We start from the raw sequence: 19,372 nt of genomic DNA on the forward strand, positions 1-19,372 counted from the left end.
CTGTAGCCTACACGCTAGATCAGTGGTTCTCAAACTTGGACCCACAAATTGATATGGTCCACAGACCCTCATCTGGAAAGGTTTTGTGCCAGCGACCCCCAGAAGAGACGATTTGTGTTAAAAAAATATCAAAATCATTCAAAATCTTCCAAACATTTTATAGAAATGTTCAAAAATACATATACACCTCCACATGCGTTACGCCCCCCTAGTGAGGCTCTTAACTGTCAGGTGAAAATAAGCTGGTGGCTTGAAGCTCGGGTATCGGAGGAGACCCGTGACTATCTTCATCCTCCCAATGACCTTCCGTGGGGATTTGCAGGGATGGACCACTAAGCAGGGGAACTGGGAGAAAATATATATTTATTTTACTTTTTGGGAGGGGCTCGGGGTGTTCAGTGGCATAGTCACCTTATTATTTATCTCTGTACCTATTACATGCAAACAAAATAACTCTTATGTTGTACTTACTTTAAATCTGTCATATTACCCAAGGAATATGATCTGTGATCATGACTATTACTGTGTCTACCTGATCCTGGGATATCTTTCACTGAAAATCTCAATAAAAAGATTTATGAAAAAAAAATACATATACACATGCTGTATAGTATGTACCCATTGAAGTTCAATCATTGAACACTAATATGGTCATACAGTATGTCTGTGGCTAATTATTGGCATTTTGCACTTGAGCTCTTGCACATTATATAGTTTTAGAGATTGTAGTTATTTAAGCAACTTAGTTTTTAACATAGCTAGATTACTCTGAGACACTGAGACTGTAGCTGTTGTTTTGGAATTTCACATGCCTTTTACTTGTAGTTGATATTGTTGACAATAAAGTTGAACCTTGATCCATGCATAGTATGCAAATTGTATTATGGCAGAGAAAACAATCTCATGAACGTGCATCTTTGTACCTCTTTTTAAATATAATGGCAGAGCCTCCGGTCATGATAGTGGAGCCCAAGCAGGACGTGGTGATGGAGCGTTGCGTTTCGGAGGAGGTCGGCCTGCAGTGTGAGCTCTCTCGCTGCAGCGGCAAGGTGCGCTGGTACAAGGACGGCCAGGAGGTGGACGAGAGCGACGCCAACGTCCGAGTGACGTCCGAGGGGCCGTACCGGAGACTGACCGTCCTCTGTGCAGCCGTGGAGGACTCTGGAGAGTATGTCTGTGACACGGACGGAGATTCTGTCTTCTTCCAGCTTACCATTACAGGTAGGATGAAGAGTTTCACAGACTAGAGTACAATAGAATATACATATATATATATATATATAATATGATGCATTATCTCATCTCGAACTAACCAATTTTCCATTTTGAAGGTAAACATGTTGTGCCCTATTTTCGCCAGTGCCTTATACCTTATCCCTAAACTACTTTGGCTTTTTTCTTTTTACTATTTTGAACATTTAAATTTGTTCAACAAGCTGATTGACACGTTGTGAGCTTGTAGATTGGCTATTTGAACTATTCAAAAATGTTTTTCAAAATATAAAAAAAGGTTCAACGCATCAGTTCGTTGCTATAACAAATACATACTTCCCAATTATTTTTGATTAATTGAAAAAAGTAATCAATGGAATAATTGCAAAAATAATCGATAGTTGCAGTAGAATAATAAGAAAAGTGCCTTTCTGGTCTATACTGTTTGTAATGGAGTAGCCCTGTCAGCTCATAAGTCATAAGCCAACAGAGCAATCATTTCTTTCATAAAACTAGAACATTCCAGTTGCCTTACACTCAGTATGTGTGTGCAACTGTGTAAATTTTCTAATGTAATCCTGGGCGCTAGACTCTCTCTGCCAACCTGGGGAGAGCAACGGACTGACCTCATGCTTCCTTCTATGCATGACGAGTCCAAGCCGCTTCTTTTCACCTGACAGGGGTGGAGTTTCCCCGGTTGGACGAAACGCGTGGAAGGAACCCGTTACTCCAACCAGTTCCTTCCCCTCCATCAGGCGCCCCGGCTGGCCAGGGGGACAGAGTTTAGAGACCAGGGTTACTGCAGGTTTTTTGTGAGGGCACCTATCCTAGGGGACACGGGGACTCGGGGAGAACAGGCAAACTCCACACAGAAAGGCCCTTTTGTCAACCCTACCTAGGGTATTTCATTTTTCTAAACACTAATAACACTTCCACGCGCCCATCTTCCTGCACCAGAACCTGCGGTCCGAATCATCTCCCCCGAGGAGACCGAGGTGGAGCTGACCCAGTGCGCCTCCGAGCGTCTGGAGCTCAGATGTGAGCTCTCCCAGGCCTCGGCCCCGGTGCGCTGGTACAAGGATGGCCTGGAGGTGGAGGAGAGCTCCTGTCTCATCCTGGAGGAGGATGGGGCCGTGCGGCGGCTCGTCCTACCCATGACGGCGCTGGAGGACACCGGGGAGTATGTGTGTGACACGGAGGACGACTCGGTGGCGTTCCTCGTGACCATTACAGGTAAGGACACATGATGATGATGATGATGATGATGATGATGATGATGATGATGATGATGATGATGATGATGATGATGATGATGATGATGATGATGATGATGATGATGATGATGATGATGATGATGATGATGATGATGATGATGATGATGATGATGATGGCTCAATGCTTCCGTAAGATTGCATTGGGAAAACATGGTTCAGACTGGCTGACTTCATAAGCTTTGTAAGCGGTTGTTTCACCCCGGTCTAAACTTTTTACGTGTCTGTCCTAAGATTATCATCTGTAGCTATCCAGAAAGCTATCCTTTTTCGCCACTGTTTTTTGGACGGCTCAACAACCGTTGTACCGATGCAGGGATATCCTGACATGGAAGCTCTTCTTGGAGCTACCAGCGTAGTGAGGTTCCAAACGGAGCTATCTTTTATATATTATTATGAACATCAATTCTTGCACTTTGTCTCCATTCCGTGTTTTAGACCTTCCTGTGACGCTGACCCGTCCCGGCACTCTGTCGGGTGACACGGAGCATTTGGCCGGCGAGCCGCTGGTCCTGGAGGTCGAGGTGTCCAGGCCCAACGCGGAGGTGAGTCTTGGTTTTTCGTCGACTACCTTCTTTCACTGAGGAAAACTGAAGAAAAACAAAATTAGGTATGATTGCTAAAAACTAGACTAAAAAGTTAGGGAGAAGAGAGAAGTCACATTATGCTGAAGTCACATTTTGCTGAAAATAGCAGATCTACAATTGCTCACAACGCATTGCGCTGCAACACGTTGTGAGCTTGTAGATATTCTATTTTCAGCATGCAACAAAGTTTAGAATCAGCCATTACGACGCCATCAAGGCCCACCAAAATACATTTTATTCAACTAAATCTACAGTTGATTATATTTAGTCGACTAAAACTAGACTAGACATTTCAGATGACTAAAAGTAATTCAATGGTATTCAAAGGACTATGACTAAAACTAAATCAAAATTGGCTGTCAAATCACCACTAGGTGACGTGGTGGGTGGATGGGAGACGGGTGGAGGAGAGCAGCAACGTGACTGCGTCGGAGGACGGCCTCATCCGCCGGCTGACCATCCACACTTCCAGAGCCGGGGATTCTGGGAAATACACCTGCGACGCCGTCGGCGATAAGGTCGAGTTCACGGTCAACGTTTCAGGTAAGGACATGTGTGACGTAGGAAATGTTTAAGGTTGAATTAAGACTACCCTTTGTTTAAAGAAGCCCTTGCTTCACCCATGTTTTAACCTTATCTTCGTATAATTGGTCGTCACTGATGCTCATTATAAATGTCACAACAATGTCCGTCTGTCTCACTGTCTCACTGCTGGACAGTTCGCACGCACACACGCACACAGCCTGTCATGGCCACGCCGTAATATGATCTTATGATATTAACATTATAGTTAACAATTAAAATAATGTATGGGTGGGGTCACGGTGGCACAGTCGGTAGTGCTGTCGCCTCACAGCTAGAAGGTCCTGGGTTCGATTCCAGCTGGGGACGCTGTGGGCACTGATGGCGTGTTCCCTCCTCCGCGTCATCAGTGCCCATACCCGAGGCGGGGTTGGCAAAAGGGCCTTTCTGTGTGGAGTTTGCATGTTCTCCCGGTGTCCCCTAGGGTAGGTACCCTCACAAAAACATGCCGTAATCCTGGTCTCTAAACTAACCCAGCCGGGGCGCCTGATGGAGGGGAAAGGAACTGGTCGGAATAATGTTCCTTCCACGTGCTATGTCCGGCCGGGGAAACTCTCCCCTGTCAGGTTGAAAAGAAGCTGCTTGAACTCCTAATGCATAGAAGGAAGCATGAGGTCAGTCCGCTGCCCCCCCCAGGTTGGCAGAGGAAGTGTAGCGCCCAGGATTACATTAGATAATTGACACTGGGTGAAAAAATGGGTTACAAATTATTGTGAAAAAAAAAAACTAAAATAATTCATGACAGTAATTGAATCACATTAAATATTCTATGATTATCATCATGGTAATCGACTTTTGTGTCATCACCAGAGCCTCCGGTGAAGATCGTCGGGAAGGCGGACCTGAAAACAGAGCTGAGGGTGTTGGTGTCTGCCGACATCGAACTGGAATGCAAGCTGTCCCGGGCCAACACCAGCACCACCAAATGGTACAAAGACGGCCGACGTGTGGAAGACGACGAGAGGTTCTGCGAGGAGCAGGAAGGGGAGTTCCGCTCGCTCATCATCCTCAACGCTGAACTGGGAGACTCTGGAGAGTATCTGCTGGACGTCGGCGACGATAACGTCATCTTTCACGTTACCGTAGAAGGTAAATCGATTCAGCCGGTGGATTAATGTAAGCTTTAGTTTTTGGATGGACAAAGTGTTAAGAAAGAAAGAGACAGTGAGAGAGAGAGAGAGAGAGAGAGGACTTTATTTTAGCGAATGCAAAGTCCTTAAGCCAGCAGTTGCCTCCTGGTCTGCTGTATGGAGGGTTACTAATCCTCCTTCCAGTCTTTGGAGGACAAACTTCAATAATGTGCTCCATAGTTTGTTTGCTTGTGTGGACAAGCACACATTGGACTTCTTGGCTGCTTCTTTGGGATCATCTAAGTTTGTCTGTATGATCCTGGTGTAGACTGTAGAGTTGTGTCAGCCAGGTTAGGGCTCGGGGGCCAAGATGTATCATGAACTCTGGAGAGAATATTGTCATATCCTGCTGCCTTTCCACATTTCCAGCCCTGCAGGACATTCTCCAGTTTAGCAACCTCGAAAGGCTCAGGCCTCAGGGTTGTTTTTTTATCCTCTTCGAGCGTTCTTTGATGTTTCTTTAGCTCAGTTGTAAACTGCTCTTCCAGTGGGTTTGTTTTGGGTTTGGCTTTGGCCTTCTGTGCAGCTCCTAGGCGGCAGATGAGGCTCCAACATTTCCTGCTAGTGTCAAGTAGCAATGTTACAATATTTAGTTATTTACACAATCTGCGTGCATATACAGTTGATATGATACATACATGTATTTTGTTGTATCACAGCATATAGTGTCTTGTAAGAAGGCCAGCACCAAAATGGTATGACAATAAAAGCAATCAGTCAATCGATGTTGATAAAATTGACTAGACTAAATAATGTGCAACAGTCCTAAAAGTTCTCTTACCTCACAGAGCCCCCAGTAACCATCGTGGGCAACTCGAGTGACGCCGAAATCCAGGAGATGATGGAGGGCGAAGATCTGATCTTGGCCTGTGAGGTTTCGCGCGCCGACGCTCCCGTCCAGTGGTACTACAACGACAGGCCGATGAGCGACGACCCTCGCATCGCCATCGAGAGCTACGGCACTCTGAGAAGGATCATGATCCGTGACGTCCGCTCCTCGGACTCCGGGGTGTACGTGTGTGATGCGGTGGGCGACAAGATGACGAGCATCATTAGGATTCAAGGTACTAAACTAACACCATGCCGAAAATCTAAAACGTATTATATTTTCACGAATTCAGCCTTTAATAGAGTACTTACAAAACAGTAATCTAATTCGATTTAATCTGGAACTATAATGTTTAAAGGAGCATTCAGTGATTTGGGTGATTTGGAAAAAAAAACGGTCCGCCCCGGTAACAAGATGTGCACATGCACACACTCTACAGTGGGGGAAGTACAACAGACCAACAGCACGTGCACCAAGGCCCGCCCCACTCGATCATGATTGGAGGAAGGCCCCTCTTATCCTGATTGGATGAAGGCTTTGCCACCCAAAGCCCAAACCGAAACTAGGGTTTTTTGACCCCAGGGGCTCACTGGGGACAGGGAGGAACTCCTTATATGGTCAGCACACTCTATAGTAGGGAGGATTATCCAAAAAATAAGAAAAAATAAGTGATATTTTAATTAAGTGAAATCACTGAATATACCTTTAAATAACGATTTGATCAATATGGATATTGAACAATGAAATATTGCATAATTTCTGCTGCAATCTAGAATGCATATAGAGCATTTCAAATTAAAAATTTGATTACAATAATAAACTGTTTGTCAGGGAGACCTATACATGCCATTTTAGAAAGTGTTTGGAAAGAGAGAGCAGTGACCAGTCACTGCTCTCTCTTTCCCCATTGGTCAAAGAGCCTCTAGTCACTGCTCTCTCTTTCCCCATTGGTCAAAGAGCCTCTAGTCACTGCTCTCTCTTTCCCTATTGGTCCAAAGAGCATCCAGTCACCTTCGTGAACAAGGAAGAGGACGTGGTGGTGACCTGCTACGAGGCGGAGAGCGTCACCCTGACAGGCATGGTGTCCAGGGACAGCGCCATGGTGCGCTGGCTCCGAGACTGGACCCAGGTGGAGGGCGAGCGATTCCACACCAGCATGGTGGGCCACACGCGCACGCTGACCATCGACCCGCTGAGGCGCTGCGACGCCGGAGAGTACACCTGCGACGTCCACACCGACAGCATCCACTTCAGCCTGCTGGTCAGAGGTGAGGTTGATTTACAACCAGCCCCGTTTGGAACCTCACTCTACGCTCCGAGAAGAGGTTCCACATATAGAGGGATCCCTGCATCGGTAGAAAAGGGGGTTGAGCAGTCCAAAAACACTTTTTTGCAGTATCGTTTCCAAAAAGTAAAGGTATTTCTGGCGAGCTACAGATGATAAACTTAAGACAGGCAGGTCAAATTTTAGACAAGGGTGAAACAACCGCTTACGTAGCTTATTGAAGTTAGCCAGTAACATGTTTTTGTTGGAAGTCGCAGCTGGAGAGGCATTAGCGCCTCTCCTGGTCGAATGAACTGAAGTCAGTTGGAAAATCTAATTTGACATTGGACGGATCTATAAGAGCTTAGAGTGAGGTTCCAAACTGATTGAGGCTAATTTACAATTAATGTGGTATAGTGTAGTATTCTTTTATAGTGTACTAGACATCTCTGTCACGACTAGAACATGTTAACAAACAAGTTGTAGTTTGCACTTACAGTAGCCTGACACATTAGAGAGAGAGAGAGAGACATTAACATCTCTTGTGATCACTCTCGTCACAGAGATGAGGATCAAGTTCGTGAAGCCGCTGCAGGACACGATGGCCCACGCCGACGGCATGGTGACCCTGCGCTGCGAGGTGTGCAAGCCCAAGGCCGACGTCCAGTGGCTGCGGAACGGTGTGGAGGTGGTGGCGAGCCGGCGCTTCACCATCCGCGCCGACGGCACCGAGCGCAGTCTGACCATCCACCGGCTGACCAGGGAGGACGCCGGAGAGTACGCCTGCGAGTCCAGGGACGACAGGACCACGGCCACGTTGACAGTGGAGTGTGAGTGAAGAGATGCGCTTTAAAATGAAATGAAACTGATCAGATAGAAACATGCAGTAATCCTGTAATCCCTGCCCACGGCCAGCCAGGGCGCCTGATGGAGGGGAAAGCAACTGGTTGGAATAACGTGTTCCTTCCACACGCTACGTCCAACCGGGGAACCCCCCCAGGTGAAAAGAAGCAGCTTGACTGACCTCATGCTTTGCAGGAAGTATGAGGTCAGTCAACCAATCAAGTCATGACAAATGTCATTCTATGCTAATCACAATTTACGTTTTCACTTTTCTGTCCTCACTTTTGTCTGTGTTTACACAAAACACGAAAAGCTGGGCATAGGAGGGGCTGGTGCCCCTCAATAATACAGCAAAATGTGTTCCAAACACATACAAATACATGCGCTGGATAAAAATTTGAAAATTGTGCATGTATATGGAAGAAAATATGTGTTTAGTGCTTAAAGGACAGTAGGCTACAGCGCGACAGGAAAGACAGCCGGAATCGAACCAGGAATTTTGTGATTTCATGGTCAACGCACCTCAGAAAATATGCCTAAATGATCCATGATCCTTATCCCCAGCTGCAATACCGCTGGGTGACCTAAAGTGGCACTGTTGAGCAGCCTAAAAGGACCAGTCACACTGAGCACTATAACTTTAACTGCAGCCAGCCACCTTCTCCTTCCTCCTCGCAGTGCCTCGGGTGGTGGAGTTCCTCACGGACCTCCACAACACCACCGTTCTGGAGGGCGAGGACGCCACCTTCAAGTGCGTGGTCTCCCCCGACGACGTGCAGCTGCTGTGGCTCATGGACAACGAGGCCGTCGCCCTCGGCGACCGCTTCCAGGCGTCGCAGAACGGCCTGTGCCACACGCTGGTCATCAGGAAGTGTCAGCTGGTGGACAACGCCAAAATCACGGCCGAGGCGGAGGGGACGGTGAGCAAGGCCAGCCTCAAGGTGCAAGGTGAGTGAGAGAGAAGGTATATAGCCTATAGAAGGGATAATGTAGAGATAAATTAGCCTATAGAAGGCAGTGGTGGAAAAAGTACTCAAATGTTTCACTTAAAGGACAACTTTAGTTTTTTGTTTTAGAGAAAGTAAAATATGAGTGTACATTTTTTTCCATGTGCTGCTTTCTTTCGTTTTAGCGATTTTAGCTATTTTTTTACAGGGGGCGGTGGGGACATTCGAACATGGGGCTAAATATGTATTTTTTTTACACAATTTTATAGCGATTTATTTTTTTTATTATTACTCATCTTTTACTTTCTCTAATAACAACCTAAAACATGAACCTTGGTTGAAAAAAACTAAAGTTGTCCTTTAAGTAAAAGTATAAATACTGCAATGTAGATGTACTCCGTTACAAGTAGAAGTCCTGTATTAAAAATGTACTTGAGTAAAAGTACAAAAGTATCATCAAAATGTACTTAAAGTACTAAAAGTACATAACTCATATTGAAATTCCCATTTCACAAGTTGTGCACAACATCTGCACAAAATCATTTGAAAATAGCCGACCTACAAGCTCACAAAGCGTCGCATCGCGTCGCTTTGTGAATTGTCTTGATGATGAAATCTGTGATTCTTTCCATTGTGTGCATCAGAGGCTCAGGTGATGTTCACCAAGAGGATGGACGCCGTCATGGCGGAGGAGTTTGGCGACGCCACCCTGGAGACGGAGGTGAGCCTGGAGACGGGCGAGGTGCAGTGGATGAGACAGGGCGTGGTGATCGGGACCGGACCCCGACACACGCTGGGGCAGGACGGCTGCAGGCGCACCTTGACCATCTGCAACCTGACGCTGTCCGACAGAGGCACCTACCGCTGTGAAACCCTGCACGACGGCACGCATGTCAAGCTCAACGTCGAACGTAAGTTACACCTACCCACGGTTATTATAGTCAACTAAAACTAAAATTAAATAAAACATATTTCCGTTAACTGAACTAAACCAGTAAGATGCCCTGAGAAGCGACCTATCCTTGCAACCAGTTGCATGGCGAATCATTGTGGTTTGGGCCTTACTTTGAACCGTTCATTTGCCTTTTCCCCCCCTGACACATTTATACATTACACTGCATTTCCAGCTCAGTGGCCTTGTGGTTAGAGTGTCCGCCCTGAAACTGGGAGGTCGGGGTTCGATCCCCGGCCGGGTCATACCAAAGACTGTAAAAATGGGACCCAATGCCTCCCTGCTTGAAACTCAGCATCAAAGGGTTGGATTGGGGGGGTCAAATCTACTAATCAAATGATTCCCGAGCGCGGCACGGCTGCAGCTCACCGCTCCTTGGCTGCGGCTCACCGCTCCAAGAGATGGGTCAAATGCGGTGAACAAATTTCACTGCGGTAACGTGTGTGACAAATCGTACGACTTTGACTTTTTTTTTGTGGTTTGTGTTCTACGTAAGTGCTCCTCATGTACACCAGTGACAGAACATTCAATCACTGGAAGGCATCCCAGAGTACATAGTATGTCTACCATTCTATCGTTGGCATCTTTGCTGCCATTGCCCGACTTATCCCATCTGGTACATCCAGTTCTTCCATTAATACAGTAGCTGCCTGGGACTCACCTTTTAGCATGAGACACAAACAGATACTAAAAATAGATGCCAGCAGGGGCTAAAGCCTGCTTGGTGAAAGCTGTTATACAACAGAATAGTGTATTGAGTGATGCTGGGATTAAAATATCGTTGCCTAGGTGTGGGCTACTTTTCGCCACATGTCAGAAGCAGCTGCTGTGTAGAGGCTATAGTTGAACGTCCCCCGATTGTCCTTGGAACGTATAATCAACAACAGACTCAATGTGGTTTACTGAGATACGCAGGCTTTTACTGGGGCTTCATACCAAATGCCATTAAGGCACTAAATGATACCATGTCTCGCTAGATTTGTTTGTTTTTTCAATGTATTTGCCACTGTTGTCCTGCACTTTTTGTTTTGCCATGAGAAAATAATTGTGTTACGTGTTGTTGCTGTTGTAACTGTTTGTTTTTTACTGTTGAGACCGAAGACACATTTCCATACGTGGACAAATAAATGAAACTAACTAACTAACTAACTTTATCTGATGAAACCTACTGTATGTACTGTAGATGCAACACATCTAGTTTTAGATCATGTGGTCTGGTAGGACCACTATGATTGACGAGGGGTATTGCATGAAGCTCAAAGTGTTATATCTCCCAGAGACGTGCTGGCCATTGGGAACAACTCCCAAACGGCCGGTCCAGTCCAGGCTAGTCTGGGCCTGGACTGGACCAGGTGGAAGAGCGCCCTTTAGGCGCGCGGCCAAAGAGGGCCTCCGCAACTCCACTTCCCAGGCTGAATTATGGGCCCAGTACGTCCCTGATATCTCCCCAGCAGGCTTTACGCCTCAGCTCAGCAGGAGACATTTTGGTTCTTGTGTGGGAGACCTACATTTAAAGATGGAGTGCCTAAAACATGATCATCAGGTACTAGGAGGAATTATTATTATCGTAATTTTCAAAAAAGGTTACAGAAAGTGTTAAAATTATGTTTTTATTTGGCCACACCCACCAGTTAATTAGGTATACCTGGTTTCCAACTTAGCACCACCCACCTGAACTTAAGCCACACACACCTATTCGCCTATTGTTTTTGCAGAATGTTCACCTGCTATCTATCACACTACTGTATACCCAGAATCGGGAAGTCCATGTGGTTAAACATTTGTAGTAGGGTCAGGGTGTTCCATAGCAATTAGCTTTACTGACTGCAGGTGTGATGTCGCTGGCGTGCGCACACGCACACCATCCTTTAAATCCTGGACCTGAGGAGAACATTTTTAAAGGGCGTTACATTTGACACTCCATTAAATGGCATTTACACCAGACATTCCAGTCACTAGTCGTAGCACTTGCCATCATTAGCCCGTAGCACTTGGCCCAGCCTCGACAACCTTACAAGTGTATGCAAAGGCTCAACTTATGTAACTTAGATAGCCTTTTATGTAGACATAGCACTCAATAGTATATACGCATAGTTTAATTTCATTACACATAGATATTCCACTGTTAGGTTATTATCTTACGTATGATTCTTGATGACATTTTTGTATATATTTGTTTTGTTCTTGCTTACTGTAAATCGCTCTGGATTAAATGCCTACATTGTAAATTGTCTAGTCTGCTCCTCAGAATCTAGTAGTTTTAATTTACATTATTTACAGAAATCTATTACAACAGCTCATCTCTCTCTCTCTCTGCATTCTTTCTGCTGCCCCGTCCCCGTCCCCACGCAGCTCGTAAGATCTCCATCCTCAAGGGCCTCCGCGACACCGAGACGTTTGAGCACGAGACGGCCTCCTTCGAGGCGGAGCTGTCCCACGGCGACGTGGAGGGGGTGTGGCAGAAGGACGGCATACGGGTCAAAACCAACAACCAGTGGCGAGTGAGCGTCAACGGAACCACGCACAGCCTCACCCTGCCCAACCTCACCCTGGAGGACACCGGGACCATCGTGTTCTCCGCCGAGGGCGTGCGCTCCACCGCCAGACTCACCGTTAAAGGTACCGTATACCAGCAGTGGTGGAAAAAGTACTCGCACACTCGACAGTTTTCTGAAATACCTATGATTCTGTATCAGTGGTGCTCAATATTTCATGTCAAGGACCCCGGAAATTATATGTAATTGGCCTCCAACCCCCATCTGAAAATATGTTGTTCCAGGAACCCCACAGAAGCAAAGATTTGAGTTACAAACCTTTCGCTCTGAAAGAATATATATATATATAAAGATTTGTGCCACATTTTCACGATTTTTCAAAAATAGCAGACCTACAAGCCTCACTATTATCTCACTTTTGGGATGGTCCCTGGAGCAATGTCCCTATGTCCGTCCCTATGTTTAGAGTATCAACAGGGGGCGCTGTTGCACCACTCACTTCAGACTGGTCTAATTTTTAGATTGTGTCAAAGGTCACGTCTCGGTAAAAAGAAACAACATTTGAGCAGGAAAACGGATTCAAATCCTGCTTTAAAGGTTTAGGTTTAGGCCTGGTATGGTATGGTAACTTCTTTAGAGCTATTTATATAGGGCTTTTTTAACACTAAATACTAAAATAGTAAAAATAAAAATAGCATTAATATCAACAAATATGTTACCCTGATTCACAGTGGAGACCTACAGCATAACAGAATCATGTTTGACTGTAATGATTGATTGATTGATTGATTGATTGATTGATTGACAGAGACACCGGTGACGATCCTCAGAAAGCTGCTTCCCCTGCGTGTGGAGGAGGGGTCACAGCCCACCCTGGAGTGTGAGTTCTCCAGGCCGCACCTGGAGGTCAAGTGGCTCAAGGTAGGAACTAAATGAAGCAAATTCCTTCTGCTTTACAGACCACAGTCTGTCCAAACTAACTAGTCATGTTCCTTATAGAATATAGAGGGTATGCGTGTGATATCATCGTACCTGGAAGTTATGCGGGAACGCCCACTGAGTGGCAAAAAACTACTTTCTGGCCTTGACAGCCCATTCATCCAAACAGAAAAGTCCTGTCTGATTGCATTCAATAATGTTAAACTCACCAACATTGCAGCTGAACGAAAAGCTTGAATTATCCTCTTTCTATCTGCAAAGTTTTTGTTTCATGAAAATCCACCATAGAAACGTTTTTCTATGGTGGTCAGAGTTTGGAAGTGCTTGTTTTCAATAACCCAACATTTTGCTGCCTCCTGCATTATGTGACATTTAGAAACAGGTGGTACGCAGGACGGTTGAGTGATTTCCAACGAGCGCTTCCAAACTCCAACACTCCATGCTGCTCAATGTTTTGCCACTCAGTCTAGATGAGGGGGGCATGTCCTGATGGGAAAATCATGCATGTGCATACTCTCTATAGAGGGTATGCACGTGACATCATCATTATTATGCAGGAATGCCTGCATAATAATGCAAAGGCATTAGAGCTATGGACCAGAGCTAAGAAAACTATGGAAAAAAATGAATGGGCTTTTGACTTGTGGAACCACATGGAGGAGGAAAGACCCGCACACCTTGTGGAACCACAAAATGTCCGACATACTGTATCGTTACACCCAGATTCTCCTCTAGTGTCAAACCTCACTGCAAGTATTTAGATCCTATAAATCCTACCACATGGCGTGTTCATTGTGTTGTGGGAACATAGAATGGTGTGGAGCAGTGGTGTAAAGTAACTAAGTACATTTACTGTACTTAGATAAGTACTGTACTTAAGTACAATTTTGAGGTATTTTGTTACTTTATTTCTAATTTCCAGTACTTTTACTCCACTACATCTCAGATCCAAATATTGTACTTTTACTCCACTACATTTAATTGAAATATTTAGTTACTTACAAGATTTTGATTATTATTACAAAAACATACATTAACCATTTCAGCCCCATATACATACATGGCCATTTTAAAATAGCCGATCTACAAGCTCATTATCTTCTATTTTCAAAAGATCTTTATGCATTTGAAAACTTTAAATGGGACATTCTGCATAATGAGTACTTTCTACTTTTGGTACTTTAACTTAAGTACTTTTGATACCAATACTTTTGTACTTTTACTCAAGTATAATTTGAATTCCGGACTTTTACTTGTAACAGAGTATTTCTATATTGCAGTATTGATACTCCCACTCAAGTAAAAAAATGTAGTACTTTTTCCACCACTGATAGGACTCACACGGTCGCAACAGATTGCTGTATGCTTGCTGTATACAAAGGGTGTGACACAGCTTGCCCCAATGCATTTCCAATGGGAGTCACATGGTTTGACACAACATGTGTTGTATGAGGGGGTGGGGCGCAGTCGAAACACAGCCGAAAGCCATACAACAGCTTGTAGTCCAAAATGTGGACTACAAACCATGTGACTTCCATTGGAAATGCATTGGGGCGGCCATGACACTCACAACATTCATACAACAAGCATGCATCAATGTTTTAAAGGTCTGAGTGAGGCCATAGAAAGGAGTGGAGATGAAAGCAGCATGTCTACCTGTTCATTGTGTTGTGTTAACACAGGACGGTGTGGAGATCAAACCTCATGTCTACCTGTTCATTGTGTTGTGTTAACACAGGACGGTGTGGAGATCAAACCTCATGTCTACCTGTTCATTGTGTTGTGTTAACACAGGACGGTGTGGAGATCAAACCTCATGTCTACCTGTTCATTGTGTTGTGTTAACACAGGACGGTGTGGAGATCAAACCTCATGTCTACCTGTTCATTGTGTTGTGTTAACACAGGACGGTGTGGAGATCAAACCTCATGTCTACCTGTTCATTGTGTTGTGTTAACACAGGACGGTGTGGAGATCAAACCTCATGTCTACCTGTTCATTGTGTTGTGTTAACACAGGACGGTGTGGAGATCAAACCGGGGAAGAACGTCAGGATCTACTCCATGGGGAGAAAACGCTTCTGTCAGATCCTGGAGTGCAGCCTGGCCGACTCCGCCACCTACACATGTGACATGGGAGAGACGAGCACCTGCTGTTCCCTGGACGTTTACGGTATGCATTCATAAGCAAATCTCTGCAGAAACCAGCCAAAAAAAAAAAAAAAAAAAATTAGAACATACTTGAATGTGTCATTATTATCATCACTTTACCCAAATACAGCTCAAGTGGAGGTAGGAGGTTTTTGACCATTACTGTTCACTTCTGACTCCATAACTCTGTCATTCTAATCAATGATGGAATAAACAGAGTTAGGCCCGACTCACACCTTTACATCTAGCATACAACATTGATGCATGCTTGTTGTATGAGATGTATAGCTGATGCAAGCTCGCAATGCATTTCCAATGGGAGTCACATGGTTTGACACAACATTTGTGTTGCATGGCTTTCGGCTGTGTTTCGACTGTCCCCCTCCCCCTCATACAACACAAATGTTGTGTCAAACCATGTGACTCCCTTTGGAAAAGCATTGCAAGCTTGCATCAGCTATACATCTCATACAACAAGCATACATCAATCTGTTGTGCACGTGTGAGTCGCCCCTTAGTTAGGTGGTTTGACCGACCGTTTTGAGGAGCCAATGGAGTTAAGGAGGTTAAATTAGTCAGAAGCACTTTGGTTCAAGTTTGTAAAGCCCACACACAGGCGTAAAGGGTGTTCAATAGCACTGATTTGTTTAAAAAATGGAATAGCTGCAGGGTTTCTGCCCAACAACGGCAATATCAAACAACATTTAACGATGCTATACCGTGCATTTAATTTTAAACTAAAAGTCCAGTTGTACTTGTTTTACTGTAGCACCACCTAGTGGTTATAAGGAGGAGTTGACAAACGAGATCAATTCCTCATATTAGAAAATGATTATTGGTGTCTATTTTTGCTGTTTAATAAAGACATACTCTTCTAAAGTAATTAACAGCACAAACAAGAATAATGCTTAAAGGACAACTTTGTTTTTTTGTTTTTCAACCAAGGTTCATGTTTTAGTAGTAAATAATAAAGAAATCAACATAAAATGTAGTAAAAAAAAAGAATACACATTTAGCCGCTGAAATCGTTAAAACTAAAGAAAGCAGCAAAAAGTAAAAACAAAACTCATCATTTACTTTCTTTAATAACAAACTACAATATGAACCTTGGTTGAAAAAAGTCCATTAAGATTCCTTGACAAAAAGTTTGAATGGACTGCATCATCCATCCATACTGTATATCTAGAGACATTGGATTATGAACTCTTCAGTCACAGTATACCTCCATGGGAAGCAGTGTATTTTACACAGCTGGCCCAGACAGTATACCTCCATGGGAGGCAGCTGGCCCAGACAGTTCCCCTGATGGAATCCCATTGTGTCTCACACAGAACATCAACTGGAGCTCGTCAAACATCTGGAAGACCTGTTCGTGCAGGAAGACCACAATGCCGTCTTCATGTGCGAGGTGTCCCTGGACGACGTGACGGGGGAGTGGTACAAGGACGGACACAAGATACGGCCCACCAGCACCATTAAGATCCGCACTGAAGGTAGGGAACCAACAGAACCGCTCCAGTTCAGCTCACTGGCACCGGGTGCTTTACTGGTTATGGGAATTCAATTAATTAAAGGCAAACATTTCGGCTATCACTGACGAAGGCTGGATAGCCGAAACGATTGTCTCTTTTGTTACATGATGTAAGTAGCCTTGCCGAGCCATGATACCAATAAGGCAGGAGCCTATCTCCTGTTTCTGTAGCCTGAGGCAGCTTGATGTACAAGTACACCCCCTAGACATCACACTAGTATGTCGCAGGGACTTGCACCCAATCCAACCCTTGATGCCGAGTGTCAAGCAGGGAGGCACTGGGTCCCATTTTTACAGTCTTTGGTATGACCCGGCCGGGGATCGAACCCCGACCTCCCAGTCTCAGGGCGGACACTCTAACCACAAGCCACTGAGCATGGTTACATGATGTAAAGTGAGTTTTTTCTCTTTTATTGTATCTTTACATGATGTAAAGATACAATAAAAGAGAAAAAACTCACTCTTGCCACTGTGTGCGACCCTGCAGTACCTTTATAAATGATAAGAGGATATAGCGTACCAGAGAAGTCAGAGCGCAGTGGTTGCAAGAAAAGTAAATTCATTAGTTAAGGCAGAGGTAGTTTGGAGAAACTTCAGAGCACAGAAAAGTAATTAAGAATATTACAAATGTCATGTATAAATTTCAGGAATTTAGCAGAATTTCAAAACAGTGTGGTTTTCTCCCCCATGCAGGGACGAAGCACTTCCTTCTGATGTGCAACGTCAAGGCTGAGGACTCTGGTGAGATCCGCTTTGCTGCCAAAGAGGTCGAATCCACAGCCTACCTTGAGATAAAAGGTAAACATGCTTTCCACCACTTACCTTTGTCAACAGGCGTGTTGAATGACGAGGAAAACATTATTATACTAATGAGACAAAAGAATCCCACTCGTGTGAACTGAGCAGTGCAGGCTGTGTGTGTGTGTGTATGTGTGTCGAAATGCAACCCCAATTAGCTGACTGCTCATAGTGAATGAGCCCGGCTGTTCAACAGTGTGTGACCCGATTGCGACCCCAATCCTCCGCAAGGGGTCATGCTCAAAACATACTGTACAAACATAGACACACACAGCCCTTCATTGGAGCGTATAGCGGTGTGCTGTGCACCTTGACCTTGAACTAAACTCACCGAAATCTGCTTTTTCTTTACATTCTTTGTGTGCAATCAGAGCGGCCGGTGTCCATCGTGAAACCCTTGCGTGATCGCACGGCCCTGGAGAAGCACCGCGTCATCATGGAGTGCACGGCTTCCTCGGCTCGCTGTGGTGTCACCTGGTTCAAGGACGGCGAGGAACTGGCCTCCTCTGACCGGCTCGAGATCATCGCCGACGGCTGCTCGCACAGGCTGCAGATCCAGGAGGTGACGATAGAGGACGAGGGCACGTACACCATCGAGGTCGGCGAGCACACGTCCAAAGCCAAGCTGCTGGTGGAAGGTCAGTTGTTTGGACAGCGGTGGAAAAAGTACTCAGTTGTTTTACTTAAACAAAAGTATCAATACTGCAATGACTTGTAGAACTACTCCGTTACAAGTCAAAGTCCGGAATTAAAAAAAATACTTGAGTATAAGTATCGGCATCAAATTGTACTTAAAAGTACTAAAACTAAAAGTACTCGTATTGCAGAATGTCCTGTTTCACAAGTTCAAAATGTGTACAAAATCTTTTGAAAATAGCCGATGTAGATCTGCCATTTTCAAATGGCCGAAAGTACTAATCAAAATTCCGATTTCCGGGTCGGGTGGATGTGGCTCCTCTCTGCTTATTTTGCGTATTTCTCTGGCACTGCCCTCACGATCGCGCCTCTGGTAACGGGAGGGAATTTAAATTTAACACAGGCTGTTTCCCCCCCCCCCCCCCCCCCCCTCACAGCACAAGCCCTTGTGATTGTCCAAGAGCTTGAAGATGTGGAAGTGACAGAACCAGACGCGGCGTGCTTCCAGTGCCAAGTGTCCGTGGACATCAGCAAGCCCCCCATTTGGACCCTGAACGGGGAGGCGCTACAGTCGGGCCCAGGGGTCCGCATCGAGAACAAAGGGACGGTCCACAAACTCACCCTGAAAAACACCAGCGTGGACATGAGCGGAACGGTTCGATTTACCACGGGCAAGGCTAAAAGCACTGCCACGCTGTGCGTGAAGAGAGAGTAGATGACTCGGGAAAGGAAAGTGAAAGAAAGTGACTTTGTAAATGTGAATTACTTACTGTAATTGCACGTTCCTTAACAGCTTGTCTACAGCTAGTGGTTGTGGAGGAAACCTCCATTTCAAACGGACAGTATTCAGAGAGGTGAGATATTCGGGCTGGATTGCAGTCATGGGGCCCTATCTTGCGCCACCCCTTATCCCTGAACTTATTTGCCATTTTTTACTATTTTGATCTGCATCGACACGTTGCTGTGAGGTTGTAGATCGGCTATTTGAACTATTTTAAAAGGTTTTTCAAAATAGTAAAAAATGACAAATACATTCAGGGATAAGGGGTAAGGAAGACATAGCCCATGGTGTAATGGAAGGGTTCTACAGCACAGAAACGTTCACAGATACCGTTCCTCTGGTTGAGAAATAACATTCTGATGTTCTCCGGAACAAGACAATTATAAATAAATAAATGCAATAATGTTGCAGCGTTTTATTCCATC

At 45.0% G+C, this 19,372-nt stretch overlaps 1 protein-coding gene across 2 annotated transcripts in view; it reads left to right on the top strand.

Annotated features, from left to right (window-relative positions):
* obsl1a (obscurin like cytoskeletal adaptor 1a) overlaps positions 1-19,372 on the top strand; it is a 34,297-nt gene extending 14,925 nt beyond the window's left edge. For both annotated transcript variants that reach the window (XM_079494970.1, XM_079494971.1), the window contains 17 exons: positions 946-1,221; positions 2,170-2,445; positions 2,922-3,028; positions 3,445-3,613; positions 4,463-4,741; positions 5,571-5,846; positions 6,610-6,879; positions 7,439-7,705; positions 8,397-8,666; positions 9,310-9,576; positions 11,970-12,236; positions 12,921-13,033; positions 15,070-15,223; positions 16,533-16,694; positions 17,426-17,530; positions 17,902-18,168; positions 18,604-19,372. In XM_079494970.1, the coding sequence (XP_079351096.1) occupies positions 946-1,221; positions 2,170-2,445; positions 2,922-3,028; positions 3,445-3,613; positions 4,463-4,741; positions 5,571-5,846; positions 6,610-6,879; positions 7,439-7,705; positions 8,397-8,666; positions 9,310-9,576; positions 11,970-12,236; positions 12,921-13,033; positions 15,070-15,223; positions 16,533-16,694; positions 17,426-17,530; positions 17,902-18,168; positions 18,604-18,881 (3,803 nt within the window). In that variant the 3' untranslated portion in view covers positions 18,882-19,372. The remainder of the gene's footprint in view (positions 1-945; positions 1,222-2,169; positions 2,446-2,921; positions 3,029-3,444; positions 3,614-4,462; positions 4,742-5,570; positions 5,847-6,609; positions 6,880-7,438; positions 7,706-8,396; positions 8,667-9,309; positions 9,577-11,969; positions 12,237-12,920; positions 13,034-15,069; positions 15,224-16,532; positions 16,695-17,425; positions 17,531-17,901; positions 18,169-18,603) is intronic.

Source organism: Electrona antarctica, assembly GCF_951216825.1.
Source record: "Electrona antarctica genome assembly, chromosome: 24".
NCBI lineage: Eukaryota > Metazoa > Chordata > Actinopteri > Myctophiformes > Myctophidae > Electrona > Electrona antarctica.